At 47.3% G+C, this 16,232-nt stretch overlaps 2 protein-coding genes across 2 annotated transcripts in view; one reads left to right on the forward strand and one right to left on the reverse strand.

Annotated features, from left to right (window-relative positions):
- Window positions 1-3,473: 3,473 nt before the first annotated feature.
- On the reverse strand, window positions 3,474-11,609 carry LOC115327010 (the record flags this gene model as incomplete). Its single annotated transcript, XM_042286087.1, has 4 exons — window positions 11,345-11,609; window positions 10,982-11,256; window positions 7,377-7,493; window positions 3,474-3,523 (listed from the first exon to the last, which is right to left on the reverse strand). Coding segments are annotated over exons 1-4 (693 nt in total), but the record flags the coding sequence as incomplete, so codon positions are not given.
- Window positions 11,610-14,673: 3,064 nt separating this feature from the next.
- The window catches only part of LOC120843228 (zinc finger protein 664-like), a 33,584-nt gene continuing 32,025 nt past the window's right edge, over window positions 14,674-16,232 (forward strand). The window contains exon 1 of the mRNA XM_040502455.2: window positions 14,674-14,767. Coding sequence (XP_040358389.2) covers window positions 14,674-14,767 — 94 coding nt within the window. The remainder of the gene's footprint in view (window positions 14,768-16,232) is intronic.

Here is a 16,232-nt window from a genome sequence, read left to right on the forward strand (position 1 = left end):
CAAGAAGCTTCCGACAAAACTCGTCTGGCACGCCACAAAAATTCTTTTACTGAGCAAGACCTTTCTTGTGGCTGTGGTGTAAGTACTTGAGTGTTCAGTTCGGAGCACGAGAAGGCATTTCCAAAAGCCCCCCCTTCCGCAAGCCCAGAACTTCATCGTCACTATGCCGAAGCCTTCTCGAGCAAGACCATGCCCGTGTCACTGTCATGCCTTGGGTTAGTAAAGCCAGTGTTGATTTGCGCGAAGCCTATCACAGTGTTTTGTCTCAATCAGTGCATAACAGCGGCGTACAGTATGATTCTTTATCGCACTAGCAAACATGAATTTCTCTCTTGAACCACGGTGCAATGTTGGATTTTCAAGGCACTCTGGGGTGGCGAACAGGTTCAGTCCATCCTTGCTGGCGTCTGCTTGTCGTCTCCCTCGTGTGGATGCGCTTGGGAGATGAACGAACCGCGGACACGTCATGTGATCAATCCGTCTGTGGATCAGTCCGTCGTGTGAATCGGCCATAAGGGGTGGCACGAGTGACTCGTTATTAGTAGGCAAAGGGTTAACCTTTTGGAGATCCCCTATCCCTTCATTAGCCCTTCCCATCCTCAAGCAATGAAAAACTTCCCCTCGGTTTAGGTATATGTACAGTACTTACATGCTCCACTGTTGCCTCCGCCTGTGCCCTGAGTGTCTCCTCACATCTCCACCTATAGGTCATGGTCCGTCCCTAGTGCCCCTGTCTTTGCCTCAAACAGCAGCCAATTTAGTTTTTAACTGTTAAAAAAAGCTTTCGTTTCTTAATCTCGATTGTTATGCACAGTAGGCTGGTAATTGGAGTGTCTTTCCTGCTCTCCGTTAGGGCCAGAAAGCCGAACCACGCGTCTGGCTCATGTTTGAGTTTGGAAACTTGTTTCTCCACTTTCCAACAGATGGCAGTGCTACCACTATTTGAGTGTTTCTGTTGTTTATTTCATATTCATTAAAAAAAAAAAAAAACTGCAACTCCCCCCCTTCCCCCCCCCCCCCCCGAAACTGAAAAAGAATTAGAGGCCTGCAACATGGGAAAAGATGGCACGTCCTAAATGAGGAGGTCTTTAGTCAAAATGAAGAAATTCAGGAACTTTTGTTTGCATGTGTTTGTAACCCCCTCGTTGTTGCTCTGAACACTTTATTTAAAACAACAGTTTGCACATACATTAAAAGAAACATTCATTTGCCTTCAGATGCAGTTTGTTGCTCTCTACCTCCCTGAATGCTTTCAACAGTATGACATGCTAAAGAACTACTGAACGGACACATCAGATGGCCAAAAATATATGGTACGAGTGACAAACATCTGAGGACAAGTCAATGTTTTTTTGTAATGTTTGTGCAAATGACAAATTTTATACAAATTTCATGGCACGTTTGTGAATAAAAAAAAACAATGAGGAAGCAATGGCAGACTTTTTACACTGTTCATTCTTTGCCAATGTTAGCCTAGTACCTGGCAAAAATTCCACTTCCTCTATCTAGTCTTACAGAATATAGGATTGCAAAAGTTACTCGTTGACTGGAATTGTTAGTTACGTTTTTGAGTAAAATATCACATTTTCGCATCATAAGAGCAATTCTTTAGACCTGCGGAACCGTAGCGCTTCTCCATCTCGCCTGCAAAAAGCCACTAGGACCCTGCGTCTGGTGCCATCGCGCGGCATCACGAACAAGTGGCACGCATTGAATTTTCTGCTTGGCACACCTCCTCATATGCCACCATAGCCATGTGATTTGCAATCCTAAACAAGTGATGGATCAATGAACAAGGCTGAAGCTGAAGCCTCTGAATCGGTAGACGTCTCACGCCACCTCATCTGTGAGAATAAATAAATATGTTATAGTGTAAAACCTTTTATTTTCGCGGCCTCTATTTTTTGCAAATCAGTCACAGAGGATAGAATCGCGGCCACTAAATTTCGCAAATTCCTGATGCCTGCATTAAAACATTCAAAAACCAAAATTTTTGCGCGCCCTTAAATTTTGCGAATTTTTCAATAAGCGAAAATTAAGGGTTTTACAGTAAATGTATGCTAGAGGCTATCGAGCCTCTAGCATACGAATACATTATTATTGGGTGGTTGCATGCACTACCTTGGCAGCATTACCTCGTAATGTTTGACAGGCGCGTCTTTTAGCAGTCGCGTTTGTGTGCACCTTGCCCTTCACAAATCAACACATAAATAAAAATAAACGTTGATCCTTTGATAGTGTAGGATCCTTTATTGCGTGACAGATAGGTGGGTGTCTGTCACCGTCAAAATCCGGAGTCGTTCTGCTTTGCTCGAGCTCCTGTCTCGCGCCTCTGATTTTCCTAGTTGGCCATCTCGTCGTCTTCTCGTCGGCTCGGATTACCTTGCCGCTACAGGGTTCTCCCCCTCGCGTTGAGGCCCCTCAGAGGGGCCTCGAGCGATATCAATTGTAGGAGCGTGTCATGATGGCAGGCCTGGAGCGTTTCCGAGATCAAAACGAACAGTTCGTTGGGCATGCTTGGGAACGGCGGAAGGGAACTGCTTGACGTTGAACTTGTGATATTTGAGCTCGGGCGTTTTGGGATGGCTTCATCAATGTAAGCTGTTTTAAGACGGTCCAAGGAAACGACCACCTCTTTGTTTTTAATGTCAAGAGTAAAATGCTTTGGACCACGGTGAAGAATCTTGAAAGGGCCGTCATATGGATGTTGTAAAGGTTTGCGCACACCATCCCGACGTACAAAGACGTGCGTGGAGGTTTCTAGCTCGGGGCTGACGAATACACGGGGTTGACGTTCTCTTGGGCTACATGGCTTAATCGCCTGCATCGCTGCACAAAGCCTGTATGAGTAATCAAGAGGATCAGGCATTGTTGTCTGTGTGGAAGAACAAAAGAAATCCCCTGGTAATCGCAGAGTAGTCCCATAAACAAGCTCGGCAGCACTGCACGCAAGATCAGCCTTGATCGCTGTGCGAAGTCCAAGCATAATAAGAGGAAGGCTCTCTGACCAAGTCGATGATGAATCGGTCGCCTTCAGAGAAACCTTTAACTGTCGGTGAAATCTTTCCACAATTCCATTGGCTTCCGGGTGGTAGGCAGTCGTGTGAATGTGGTGAATGCCTAGGAGTTTTGATAAGTTGTGGAAGACAGTCGACTGGAACTGTCTGCCCTGATCAGTTGTGACAGTCGACGGTACTCCGTAACGACTAACCCAAGTGGACAAGAATGCTTGGGTGACAGTTTCTGCGGTGATATCCGGGATAGGCATAACTTCGGGCCATCGCGTGAAACGATCGATGCAAGTAAAAATATATCGACAACCTCCAGAAGATGGAAGGGGACCAACTAAATCGAAGTGCACATGGTCAAATCGGTCGTCTGGTGGTGTGAATGCAGCCAAGGGTGTGACGACCAATCTTGGAACGTTGGCAGCTCAAGCATGTTCGTGCCCAGCGTCTGACATCTGCATTCCTCTTCGGCCACACATAGCGCGTTGAGATGAGGCGTTGTGTTGCCTTGATGCCTGGATGAGAGAGCGTGTGAAGGGCATCAAAAGCTACCCGACGGAATGCAGGTGTTAGGTAAAGTCGAGGAGCGGGACGAGAGACATCACAGATCAGGGGTTGTGGGCAATATGGCAGAGACACCTCTTCAAACACTAGAGACGAGGATTCCTGAAGTTGCCTCAGTTCCGCATCCTTGTTCTGCGCCATAGCAAGAGCTGTAAAGTCGATGGAGTGTCTCTCAGGTGTGCAGGTGTTTATCGCAATTCTTGAAAGGGCATCGGCCACTGTGTTTTGTTGGCCTCTTACGAAACGTATGTCATGCGTAAATTCTAAAATATAGGCCATTTGCCGGATCTCACGTGCTGTATACGATGTGCTGCTAGATGCTAAGGCATATGTCAAAGGCTTGTGGTCGGTAAGAATAAAAAAATCTCAACCTTCCAGAAAGTGATGGAAATGTTTGATAGCAAGGTAGATACCAAGGAGCTCACGGCCAAATGTACTATAACGTGTTTCAGTTTGTGATAATGTCTTCGAAAAGAAAGCAACTGGTCGCCAATGTTCTTCAACGAATTGTTGGAGCACCGCTCCCACAGCGGTATCGGAAGCGTCTACCATGAGTGAAGTTGGAGCGTCACACTTAGGATAAGATAGCAGAGTAACCTTCGAAAGTTCTTTTGTGATGCGAGTGAACGCAATTTCGGCGGCGTCATTCCACAGAATTTTATCATTCTTCCTCTTAGAGCCACGGAGAAGTGAGTTTAGTGGTTGGAGAATTGCGGCGCAGTGTGGAATAAATCGCCTATAAAATTGACGAGGCCTAGGAACTCACAAAGTTTCCGCACCGAAGTCGGAGCAGGGTAGTTTTCAATTGCCTGAACTTGAGACCTGAGCGGATGAATACCAAGTTGGTCCAGGTGATGTCCAAGAAAATCCAGCTCAGATACTCCCAGTTCACATTGATTGTAATTCCATATTCGTCCAGTCGAGCAAAAATATGGCGCAAGTGTTCTTCATGGAGCTCCTTGTTTGGGCTAAAGATTAGAATATCGTCGATGTAGGCGAAGCAGAAGGTCAGCCCTCAAAGCAACTGGATCAGCCCTCAAAGCAACCTCTACCCGGTTACCTCCACATTAGGAAAGTCTACTGGCCCTACACTTTCATGCCTTTACTGAATCAGTCTCGCCTTCCGCTGTTCAGTCACATCAGGGTGAAGTTAGTGAAGTTGGGTGAAGCGACCAACAGCAAGACAAGATCACCAATCTTTGGAGCAGAGAGCTCCACAGAGCCGTATTCACACGAATATAACGCAAGTTTTTTTTCTTCAGAATTACGTGCTCCAAAAGCGTTGCATTCAGAATCGAGTTCAGCCATGAGGCGCGCGAGACTGTAGAAAGCCAGAGGAGAAAGCCATCCCTTCAGCTCAATGCAGGAGATCGGGTGGAAAAGGAGGTGGGGGTGTGGGAGGGAATCTATCAGCTAATGGGCCACGTGAAGAGGGGAATAGAAAACAAAAATAATTTTTATCACTTTCGTGTTTGTACAATGCACACTGAAAAGTGCACCACAGAAGTGCAGTGTGCCGCGTGGGAATGCGGGCACTGGCCAATTCAAACCAAGTCAACACAAGCCAAGCCAAGACCAATGACCATGTTTATGCTATCATGCAACGCGAGGTGTTTGTTTATGCGGAGGGTCAAGAACAAGAATGAGTGTGATCGTGTATCAGGTCTAGCAATCATTTTTCTGACTGTCCATTTCTTAGTTTCTGCTCCAGAACAGTCTGGAGTTTGTGTGTTGGTGCTTCTGCTTCGTACCTTGCTTTGCTTGTGAGCAGCCAAGGAGTTTATGCTGAAGAAAAGGGAATTACCAGACAAGCAGCACCATGCAGCTGCATATCTGCGAAGTCGCTAAATGGATTGCAAACGGAAGGACTTGAGCAGCGAGGATGAGTGCAGTCGAAACAAACTGATATTTCTTCGATTTTCATTGCCTCATCATTTCTGCTATGTTCCGAGTGCGGCCTAAGCTCCCGTTATAATAGTAATAATTTTTTTTTTCCTTTTTGAGTGCATCAAAACTTGCTTTCACATTATATTCGTGGAAGTATGACTTCTTCCTTGCTGTTTCATGCTGGCTACGAGACATCCAAGTTTAGTGGGGGAATCTTGTTATTGGCATCTCACTTGTTGTGCTAGTATACCAATTTTCCAATAGCAGTTTTAACACTCGGTAAGAAGCACACTCAATGGGGCTACCCGCCGCGATAATGCGAACGTATACTGTATAAACAGGAAGTTTTCACAAACCAAATCGCACATCGCACAAAAACAAAAAAGGTTGGTGCCGTTGTGGTTTGCGTCAAAGCGCCCATGAAAGAAAATGATTAGCATTAAGTATAATTAGGGTACTTAATTATTTTGAGTATTCAGTGGTGTAACTGACAAATGGTGATTTGGAGCAGCTCTTATAGCAGGAAACAACTAGTTTAGGAGCAAAGATTCCCACTTTTGAAGCAGACAATTTTGATTTTTCATGTCAAAAACTTTTATACAATCTCTTTAAAAGTTAGCCTGTGGAAAAAACTTCAGTTGTTGGAGTGTTGCGAGATATTTAAGGTATCATACCTACAAGGGACCCGGCCACTACAGATATTTGTTTGTTTATTGAACAATCATACACAGTTTTTTTCTCTCCACACATCTCAATTAACTTATTAGGAGTACCGATGGCATCTTTGGTTCATGTTTGACATGAAAAGTATGTTTTTGGCTACTTTGTAGGGTTTGCATCACGGTGAAGTATTTGTCGAGAGTTTGACATCAACAACACTCTTGTGTTGAACGTGTTTCACGCTGCCCTCACTCGTATTCAATCTGCTATTCTTAGAGCAGCATTGCTACCCTAACCGATCACAACCAGTAGCGATATCTACCGTAATATCTCGAACCATCGCCCACACTCCTGCCGCCTGAAATTCACAAAAAAAAAGTGGAGTGGGCCATGTCTCGGTGGGCAAGTACAAAACGTTGAGAAAAAGCTAAACAAAACGCCAATATTTTTGTACATATCTAGCGCGGCTGCACAAGAGATACATTATACTCAAAACTAGTATTAGTTTCATTCTTTTATGCAAAAAATGCTTCCGAAAGAACATTTGACTATAGCAAGGTCCGTCGCTTCCATACGCGCTATGAACATCGCCGATTGACACGCAGTGCGAACGCTTGTTCTGTGAAAGCACGTTTCTTACTACGCTATGTTCTCTTCTTTAGAAGAGAACATAGCGTTGTTTGCTCGTACAATGATCCTGCGACTAAGTGTGGACAAAAGAACACGGGAAATAGGTGAGGGGATGCGTGTGTTAGTGCTCCGTCGATAAACTGGTCAACAAAAGAACTTCAGTACCTGTACTATTTTTCATAGCATTTTTTCCTCGAAATATCTTCCTTTTTGAATTTTTTAGTACCGTTCTTAACTTTTCTTAGTGTATTTTCCTGCTTTGTTTCTTTTCCTTTATTCTTGTTCTTTATCTTGAATTTTTCCGATATTGTCTTCTTCCTTTCCTTCTCCAGCATATTCTCTCTTCTCCTTTTTCTATGATTTTAGTCTCAATTTTATCTTTGTCTGCTTTTATCCTCTTATAAAATGTCAGTTGTAAGTAGCGCTCTGTCCCGTCTACTCCTTCGTGCGTTCGTCCATTGCGCTAACTTCGTGTACCATGCTTTTGATTGTACGAGAACTCGTGCATAAAAGGCTATTTTCAAAGCCACGTGCTCGTGCCCATGGCTTTGTCTGCACTGCAGATGTTTGTGAGGTGAAGTATAAAGGCAACTGAATGTAGGATGGCAACTTAAATGTCACATTTACCTTTGTGCCACTCCAGGAAGGGGTCTTGCGACTGCACTGCAGACTCGCCAGGAGCCCTTGCGTCGTTGAACACGGTGCGCACAAAGTCCGGGCGGTCCCTGGATCCCGGTGGCCGCCCTAGAATTCAGCGCCACGTTATAATCGAGCAAAGCTCGCCAGAAGCTTACAAAGTCGCATCTGTGATGAAGTGCGCGCTGCAGATCCGGCAATCCCCGCTTGCCTCCCACAGCGAGCCGTCCGTGTTTCACAAGAGTTTCGACGGAAATCTAAAAGTTTGCAGCAAAGATGATTGGTACAACCGCAGACGACACAGTGGTCATTGTCGCAAACTTTTGTCGAACGGCGTCGAATGGCAAGTTAGAGCACTTTGGATCTACGGATTGGATTGTTTTGGTTGAATGCAGCCAACAACTTTTATGCTGGATTTAAGTTCTCTTTTGTTTCAGCCGGCTTGATTTGATTTTACCTTGACTATTCTTTCTAAACCAAAAGTGCTTGCTAAATGCATATTTTTTACTTTTAATATTTTTATTTTTTATTATTACCCTAAATCGCGCGGCGCTCTAGAGGAGCCAGGGTGGTAAAGGTGGGTAGGGAGGGGTGGCATATCCTGTGCAGCGGCATCTGAGGTCCCGAGTGAAAGGTTGCAAAAGGGCGCGACAGAACACGAGAGAAAGAAACCAATGTTGCCAGCTGAAGGACGACAGTTGCAATCGTAATCGCGAAAACTGAAAACTCTCAGCAAAATAAACGGTGATAATTTAACGTTGTAAACTAAATTCTGAGCTATTCTAACGCTGATAAAAATCAATAAAGTCATTACGCTGCATTAACTTGCCTTCTGTCGAAATCTCGGAAATCTGGTGGTTGCGTGGTTTCGTATTCCTGTGGCGCACCCACTTGCGCCAATCAAAACCATAGCACAAAGCAGCTTATCTGGTTTGGTTTTGTGTTGACGCGAGGCCATGTACCTGTGCGCTATGCAAAAAGAAAGCTTTGAAAGAAATGCAAACACCTTTCAACTAGTAGGTGGATTGTTAAAGTTCATGACACTGCTCTGATGATATAATTATGTTCGTGAAATTGAAGGCAGTTGGTATGGAGGCAGACCGCAAAGGTCTGCCTTCATGCTCTGCCGCTTGCGGTAGCCAGAATGCATGGGAAAATGGCGGACATTTTCCACTAGACTTAGTATATATGATCTCTAAGAGAGGAGGGGCAGTGAGCTAAGCGAGCGGTCACGGCTGCCGCACTTTGTGTCGATGGCTCGAGAGGGCGCCCCCTAAAGCATGGGCCGGATTAAGCAGGAGGCCAGGGCGGCTTGCATTGCATTCACTGCACGACTAAACACTCTTTGTTGAAGCTTTTTGGCTCAAAATGTTTGCCGTTTCAGGTCTAAACCCCACAAAAGAGATATGACACACAAGTGACGCAATTCGTCTAGCTGTGCTCGCTTTCCGCGTGGTATGACACAGAAAGTGTGTCTTAATTTAGTTTACTTTGCCATTTGGAAGGATAACGGAAAATGAATGACCAAATTTGTTTTTGCTTTCTTTTGTAATGAGCCGCCTTACACTGCCGCCGCTTAGGGGCGTAAATGGGTGGACCGGATGGGTTAACACATGTCCCACTGATACACACGTGACAAAACAAGCCAAATCGCAGCACACACAAATTGACGCTGTCGCACATCTTCAATTTAGACTCATACCGAGCCCGTGTGGAGCCTGCAAGCTCTTCGAAATAGGAAGGGCAGAACTCATGGCGAATGGCTTTTTGCCATCGCGTTGTACGGGCAATACAAATTCCGTAGCAAAGTCGCGATCGAGCGGCGTACATCCATCGGCGGTAGTGTCTGCGTCTGCTGCTCAGTACCTTCCAATGGCGGCCGGCAGGCGGTAGTAGAGGAAGTGACGTCACGTGAGAACTATGTATAGGAAGACTGGCCACCAAGCACAGCGCCACATCACGGCAAGGAACAGCTGAGGTGCGATAGGCCAAGGAGAGTGCGGATATAACGAAATAACTGCCAGTGTAGCGGCCCTGAAGATGGCTTCCTGTCCGTTACAAATTAACCTCTATGATGGGTGACGGAGACCAGCACCGCTACATAGGCCCGGACCTGGGCTAAGATCGAAGAGCTTCCACTCTTCGGTTAAAATAAAGTTTTTCTCTCTCTCTCTCTCTCAAATGGATTAAGGACACACAACATCTCAAGACGTTGGTACACTGCGGTGGCGATTGTTCTCACCTATTGCTTGCCTGGAAAGCAGTATCAGTGGAAAGTTTCTACTGCTTTGAACATAAGCCACCAGCAGTGAACCCACAGCCAGGTTTCGGATAAACAACACCTACTTTGTGTTGCTATTGTTGATATGCATTTGTTGGTTCAATATATGACAGAAACTATATACAAAAGGCATGCAGTCATTCTGTAAGAGTTCAATACATGGCTTGCACCTACGTCATTAAAATTGCATGCTGGAAGGGCTGTCGCCATCACGCCGTACCAAATCGTCATCGCTGCATAGGAAGTTGCCTAGAGTTGCCGTCAGTTTGCCTTGCTGAGCGAAGGTTTTGCTACGTAGAATGGTTGCATGTGCGGTTATTAATTGTGCAAACAGGACTAAGAGCAACAAGCGTCGTGATCGTAACACTGTCAGTGATGCGAAATTTTTCAAACTACCGAAGGTGATCTGTCAAAGAAGCGAAGGAGCATGTGGTTTGCGAAGATTAACAGGGCTGACCTGGTCGCGAACGTGAACACACAGGTGTGCAGCGAGCACTTTCTTACAGGTAAGAAATGCTTCTTGTCGTTCTCCGTTTTCGGGACGCGTTCACCCGGTTGCTGTCGCAAAATTGAATGTAAAACTCGGCGCAGCATTGTCTGCTGCGCCGAGTTTCGTGAACGTGAGCGCGTCAGCGAATGGCGTCTTTTCTTTGTTTTACAGGAGCTCCTAAGTTGTTCGATGACACGAACCCTGATTGGGCGCCGAGTTTGAAGCTCGGTTACACGGACGAAGGAGATCGCACAGCCTCGAGTCGCAGCGCTCGAGGCTGTGCAAGTTACGTTAGGGAAAAAGGCGGCGTCGAATGTCGTGTCCACGCCGACGCAAAGTTTATAGGGATCCTTGCCGTCGCAAAGTTCCACTTTCTTCGCGTATCTCGCTCTCGTAGGCCCAACTACCTTGTCGAAGTAATCTCCGCAAAGCGGCAACGCCCGCTCCTAAGGCGACGGCATATTTAGCCCTAAGGCGCTGGTAAGAATAGATTAAAATGATTTGTTTACAAATTGTGCAAAAAACAACAAACACACGCAAGAAAAACGCAACGCTCTCAAGCTGCATAAAAATGTCACGGTCGGACGAAACACGCCGTCGACTACGTTTTGGAGGTTCTCCGGTCCTCTGGAGGTACGGAGCAATGGCGATCGAGGGCGGGACATCGCGGCGTGACGTCAGGCGCAAGGCATGTATTAGTAGATGGAAGGGCGCCAAAAACAAAATGTGTTGTTAAAGCCTCGCTTACGCACCGACATTTCAGTGGAACGAGATTCAGCTATAAAACTCAGTATTCGACTATTTACCGCCATAATTAAGACATACCATTTTCGTCCACCAGGTGATCAGCTGCTGCTGCAACATGTTTTTCGTGTGCAGCAGAGGTGGCAGCGTCTCTCATCGCGTGTACCGCGCGCACTTGCGCAGCCGCACTCAACCCCGGACTGGCGGCCGGCGTCGCCTCTGTACCCGTGGTGCCCGTAGGACATGTGGCGGCCCGCCTTGGCAGCAATTTCGGTAGGCGTCCGAATGCTCTGGCCAAGTCGGAGATGTCCTGGAGCAACTTCTCTTTTTTCGCGTACTGCTCCTCGGTCCCCGACCTACGTTTCGAGGAAATCAAAAGGAGAGTAAATGCTGCTCGATTTTCCTCCCGCGTTTGACACGAAGCAAAACGGAATTATAACTTACTTGCGCAGATTCGTGCGGTCTTGACTACGGAACTGGGCTATCAAGAGATCGCATCGATCCTGGACGGCGCGGACGGTAAACGTGTTGTCGGCTGCTTCATTTAGTTTTCTTGTAACCGCTGCCCAGCGCGCCCGGTCAGCAAAGGGAATGATGTCCTGAACCGCACTGAGGAGTAGGAGGTCATCTTCGATAAAAAACCGCCTCCTTGAAGCGCGCCGCGGCGGAGAGACGATGTGTACGTCGTCGTCCATCTTACGGAACGCGGATGGATGAATGGATATTGGCTCCCTTCATCTGGGGCGGTAGCTTGCGCCACCTAGCCTTGAATCAATTCGAAAATTTGTTTTCTTTTTCCTTTTATTTCAGATGGTCCTATTTGATCATAGAGTTATTATAATGTACGTATTTGATGGAATCCCACCAAAAAACCACCAAACGGCTGAGAGGTATGGGCAGGCCGGCGCATCGCATTCACACCGGCGATGTAAGCAATCGCGCGATGCGACTAGATCGCATCGCAACAAAAAATATTACATGCATCCTCCCGAGGGAAACCATGGGGTGATGCGGAGCATCGCGGATCGTTACTGTTGCTTCCATCATCACAGAGGAGTGCAACTTCCTATACCAAACCCTGGTAAAGCCCCTCGATATGTTTTCGTTTGTCTTTGCAAGTAGCGCCAAATGCGCGAGCGCACGTGGCCCAGGTCTCGAGCGGCCCTTGGAAGCAAATGGCGGCGCAGCACTGAAATGAGCGGCCCCTGGAAGCGAATGGCGGCGGAGCACCCGCTCGTGGCACGTGTCCTGCGCATTTCCACAACAATGGTTGGCGGTACTTGTGAAACACCTTTATCAAGGGGCTTTAAACCCTGGGAGGCCGCAGCGCCATTTGAATCCCCTGGTATCTGGTCCCCCGGTCATCGGGACGGGTGGTGCACGAAAGCCCACGATGTCAAAAGCCCCGTGTCATTAGCCCCGCGGCAAGCGCCCCGTTCTTTCTGCCCCGTTTGCAAAAGCCCCCGTTTCAGAAGCCCATGACTCAATTCCCCCGTGTTAACAGCCCCGTGTCCTCAACATCCCAGATTGTTCCCGTGTTTTTTTTTCCTTGCCCTCGAAGTTTTTCAACTCTTTTTACCAGTCTTTGTAACGTAGTTCTATAACGTAGCTGGATCCCTGGCCGGCCCCTTGATGCACTTTGCTTAATCCTATATCTAACAACGCTTCAAAATGGCTGTTAGCATTTCATGAAACCTATTTATTCACAGAACATATTTACAACATTTGCATAGCAACAGAGTTGGTACGCTTAGATGCCGCAGTAGCGTTGGATCTTTTGAAGAAACTCGTTCAAGTTTAGGGCGCCGTCCCGCAAGTCGTCCTCCAGCTCCTCGATGGCGTCGTCCTTCTCGTTCCACTTCTTTAGTCGCTTACGAGCTTGTCCGCCATTGGACAGCTGCAGCAGGGATACTCGACTCGTGGCCTCATCCTTCTTTAGAAGATCCACGAAGGCGAACAGGTTTGGATGAGCTTTTCCAACCATGTTGTTTATTTTCCTGCAATTATTAAATGATTTCTTTGGTTATAATTATAGAGGCAGCAATGGAATTGGTTTTAGAACAAATACTGGGGGTTCACCTGTGCCAGGCCTCCTTCAAATTGTTTGTACGGGCGCCACGGTTCTGATGCTGGTTCCATTGCTGAATGTCGAAGTTTCCCATCATCCAAATGTCCTCAAAATAAAAAAATAAAAAGTGGAATTCGCGCGTCCGTAGGCGCCGTAAGTTTCAGGTTGCCCCAAGCTACTCGCACGAAGTTCGGGGGGACAAAAGCGAGACTGATCATCTTTCTCACGAAGCCGGCCACGGAGGTGTCCAAGCGATAGGCCTTCGAGAGTTCAAGCTCCTGAACTTTCCGCCAGATTGCCTGGGAAAAGTGGAAGTGGCAGCCTCGGTGACGGGCGCCAGGAAAAACGAAGAGGATGGCCTGAATTAGCGCCAGTTCGAAGTCCGTTCGGACAAGGTCGAACGAAACGGAAAGGTTAAGGTCAGTTAGAGCTGTCCTAAAATGTTCGAAGGCCTGTACGTAAACGTCGCGGGATTTGCCAGGTAGCAAAAAAATAAGCGACATTGAAGCTACACCGCTCTTTCACGACGCTTATGGTCAACATCTGATAAAACAAAGATGGACACGAGAAAAAGGTTCCATCGACAAAAACCTCGCTCGCCTCAGAAAAATCTGTGAGTGCGTCGCTTGTGCTAAAACAGACGATGCGACCAGCACTGGTTGACACGTCAAAAAGAAGAAACTCTCTTCCGTCCAAGGTTTCAGTGTATGTTCCAGCTAAGTTTACGTCAGCTGTAGTCTTGGGCAGTGCAGGTTGGTTCTGTCTTTTAGCTCGGTAGATCGTACTGCGCACACTCTCAAAGGTCGGAAGCTGAGCCAAGACGTCTTCCTCGACCTGATAAAAAAAAAAAAGAGAGAGAGAGAGAAAGAAAAGATAGGTTCAGAAATATTACACTTAACTATGAAAACTCTTTCGCTGTATGATTCTTAGATCGACATCACTTGCCTTTCCAACCAAGCTCCTCACATGCTGGTAATACATCTCTGGGGCAGCAGCGTGGGGTTCAGCGATGGCCCTTTCCTTCAAGGTACGCTTCAGACGTGCGCTGTTAACGCTCACGTCATTCGGCGCATGTGTGTGCTCCCCTTCAAATTAAAAGAGGCATAAAATATCATCATGTGCACTGGTTACAACGTCATAATACGCAGCTATTATCGAAGAGCACGCGATGAAGTCGGCAAAAGCTTACCTGGATTCTGAAGCACGCGTCCGTCTTCGGTCAGCACTGTCAATCCGCAATTCATGGCACGATACCTGTCACAGCGCCAGACAACAGTCCCATTCTTGTTACGACGTTGAAAACAGTACTTGTACCCGTCTAAGTAGAGGGCATCCTTTCCCTTCTGCGTCTTAACCACTTCCATTTTGGCAAGTGAGTCCACTGCTGGCCTATGTGGCCTTATATACCATCAGCCTCGAAAGAACTGCAAACTCCTGCAATTGTCTACTTCGTCATTCCCCCAAGGGTTTTCCTGGTCTGTTATCCTAATCTTATTGTTCCTTTCTGTTCCTTTCACTTCATGCACCCTCTGCTGTAGCCTCGGAAGAGTCGAGGTCAAGGATCGGAACAACGGCAGTCGTAGCACAGAGGGGAACGGGGGCAGTGAAGACGAGGGTTTCCAAACCGAGGGAAAATGAAACGGGGTCACTGTGCACGCGTGCACAGTGACCCCGTTTCATTTTCCCTCTGTGAAGACGCGCAACAATGACGGACGAAACACCGTCATTGTTCCGAGCTGATTCGGGCAGAAAGTTGTGCGAGGATAGTGAAGACGCGGCTTTTGGCACGTTTACGCTATGTAGGCAAATATGACTGTGCGCGGGGTGAAGACACAGAACAATGACTTTCGAAGTGCGAAGGGAAATATGGGACGGGGCTTTTGGCACGTGGGGAATATGAAACGGGGCCACTGACCGCGGGGCTTTTGAGATTCGGGGCTAATGACACGGGGCTTTTGCGACAGGGGTTCTGCACGCGGGGCAATCGTGCTACACCCATCGGGACACCATTGCTCGGTCATAGGGTGCACGAATAACGACAGAAAGCGTCGAATACCGCCCAAGGACCTCGTAGCTTGCATAGAATTCGGCAAGGCACGTGCGGCTGCAATGTTTTGAAGCTCCACCGCTTTCCGCGTGACTGGAAATGATGAACCATTCATAAATTTTTGCTTGCAATAGGCCCATTTCAACGCAGCCGTTTTTAGTAATGAACAAGCGATACACGAAACGGGAACCTCAATTAACTTTTGTAAACACCCGGAGCTGTTACATATCGTTTTGCTGCGCTGCTTTTATCTTGCGTGTCCGTGTTCTCATATTTCATTGTGGATGAACGACGGAGACGTTCTAGATGTGCTTATATCGAACCGCAGAAAGCGTCAAAGCAGCCACGAATTATTTTACTATTTGATGCAATATTTTGAGTACTAACCTCCAATTTCTATCCCTCACACGTTCGCTGCCGCTGTTCCCCCCGTTGCCGCACTGGCGGATGCCATGACTCGAACAAAGAAACGTACACACTGGGCTCGAAGACGCAGATCGCAACACGCGAGTCGTACCCTGGAGCGACTATCCAGCGCTTCAAAGCGCCCAATCAACGGAAACAACCCAAACAACCCACCAGCGGCACTCCAAGGAGCGCTTTTGTCGGCTCTCTGGTATCGCACAGGGGATCGCTATTCAGGAAAACCGATAGAACTACCTTTTCAACAATTTCTGGCCTCACCCGACGGCGGAAATAAGCTTTCAACTAAGTGTTGTAAATGATGAAATCGAGTCAGTCACCATCGAAATTATCAATATTAAGATAAATTCAGTTACAAAACTGTAAAAGCTGAAACAGCAATTATCACGAGAAAACTGGCACGCACCTTGCGAGCGTACCCCATGTTCATCGGCGGTACAGCGTTCGGTGCGCGCTCCATTCACAAGCTGTTCCGAGCACAGTCGAGAAGATGGTGTTGAGGAAATGTCTTTTCGGTTTACGAACGCAATCCACTGCCGCCAAGACCGGGGTCATGTGGAAAGCGATGGAGCTTAAAGACATTGCAGCCGCTCTCGCCTTGCCGGATTCATTGCAAGCCACATAGGTCCTCGGACAGTATTCGACGCTTTCTGTCGTTATTCGTGCACACTATGACCGAGCAATGGTGTCCCGATGACCGGGGAACTGTTGCCATCGAAGCCCGTTACTCTAATTAAGTTTGCAAGTTCAAAACAGAAAAGAAAGCGCGAACGAAGTTGGGGCACAGCACACAC

The sequence above is a fragment of the Ixodes scapularis genome, unplaced genomic scaffold, assembly GCF_016920785.2.
Source record: "Ixodes scapularis isolate PalLabHiFi unplaced genomic scaffold, ASM1692078v2 PGA_scaffold6__148_contigs__length_123643588, whole genome shotgun sequence".
NCBI lineage: Eukaryota > Metazoa > Arthropoda > Arachnida > Ixodida > Ixodidae > Ixodes > Ixodes scapularis.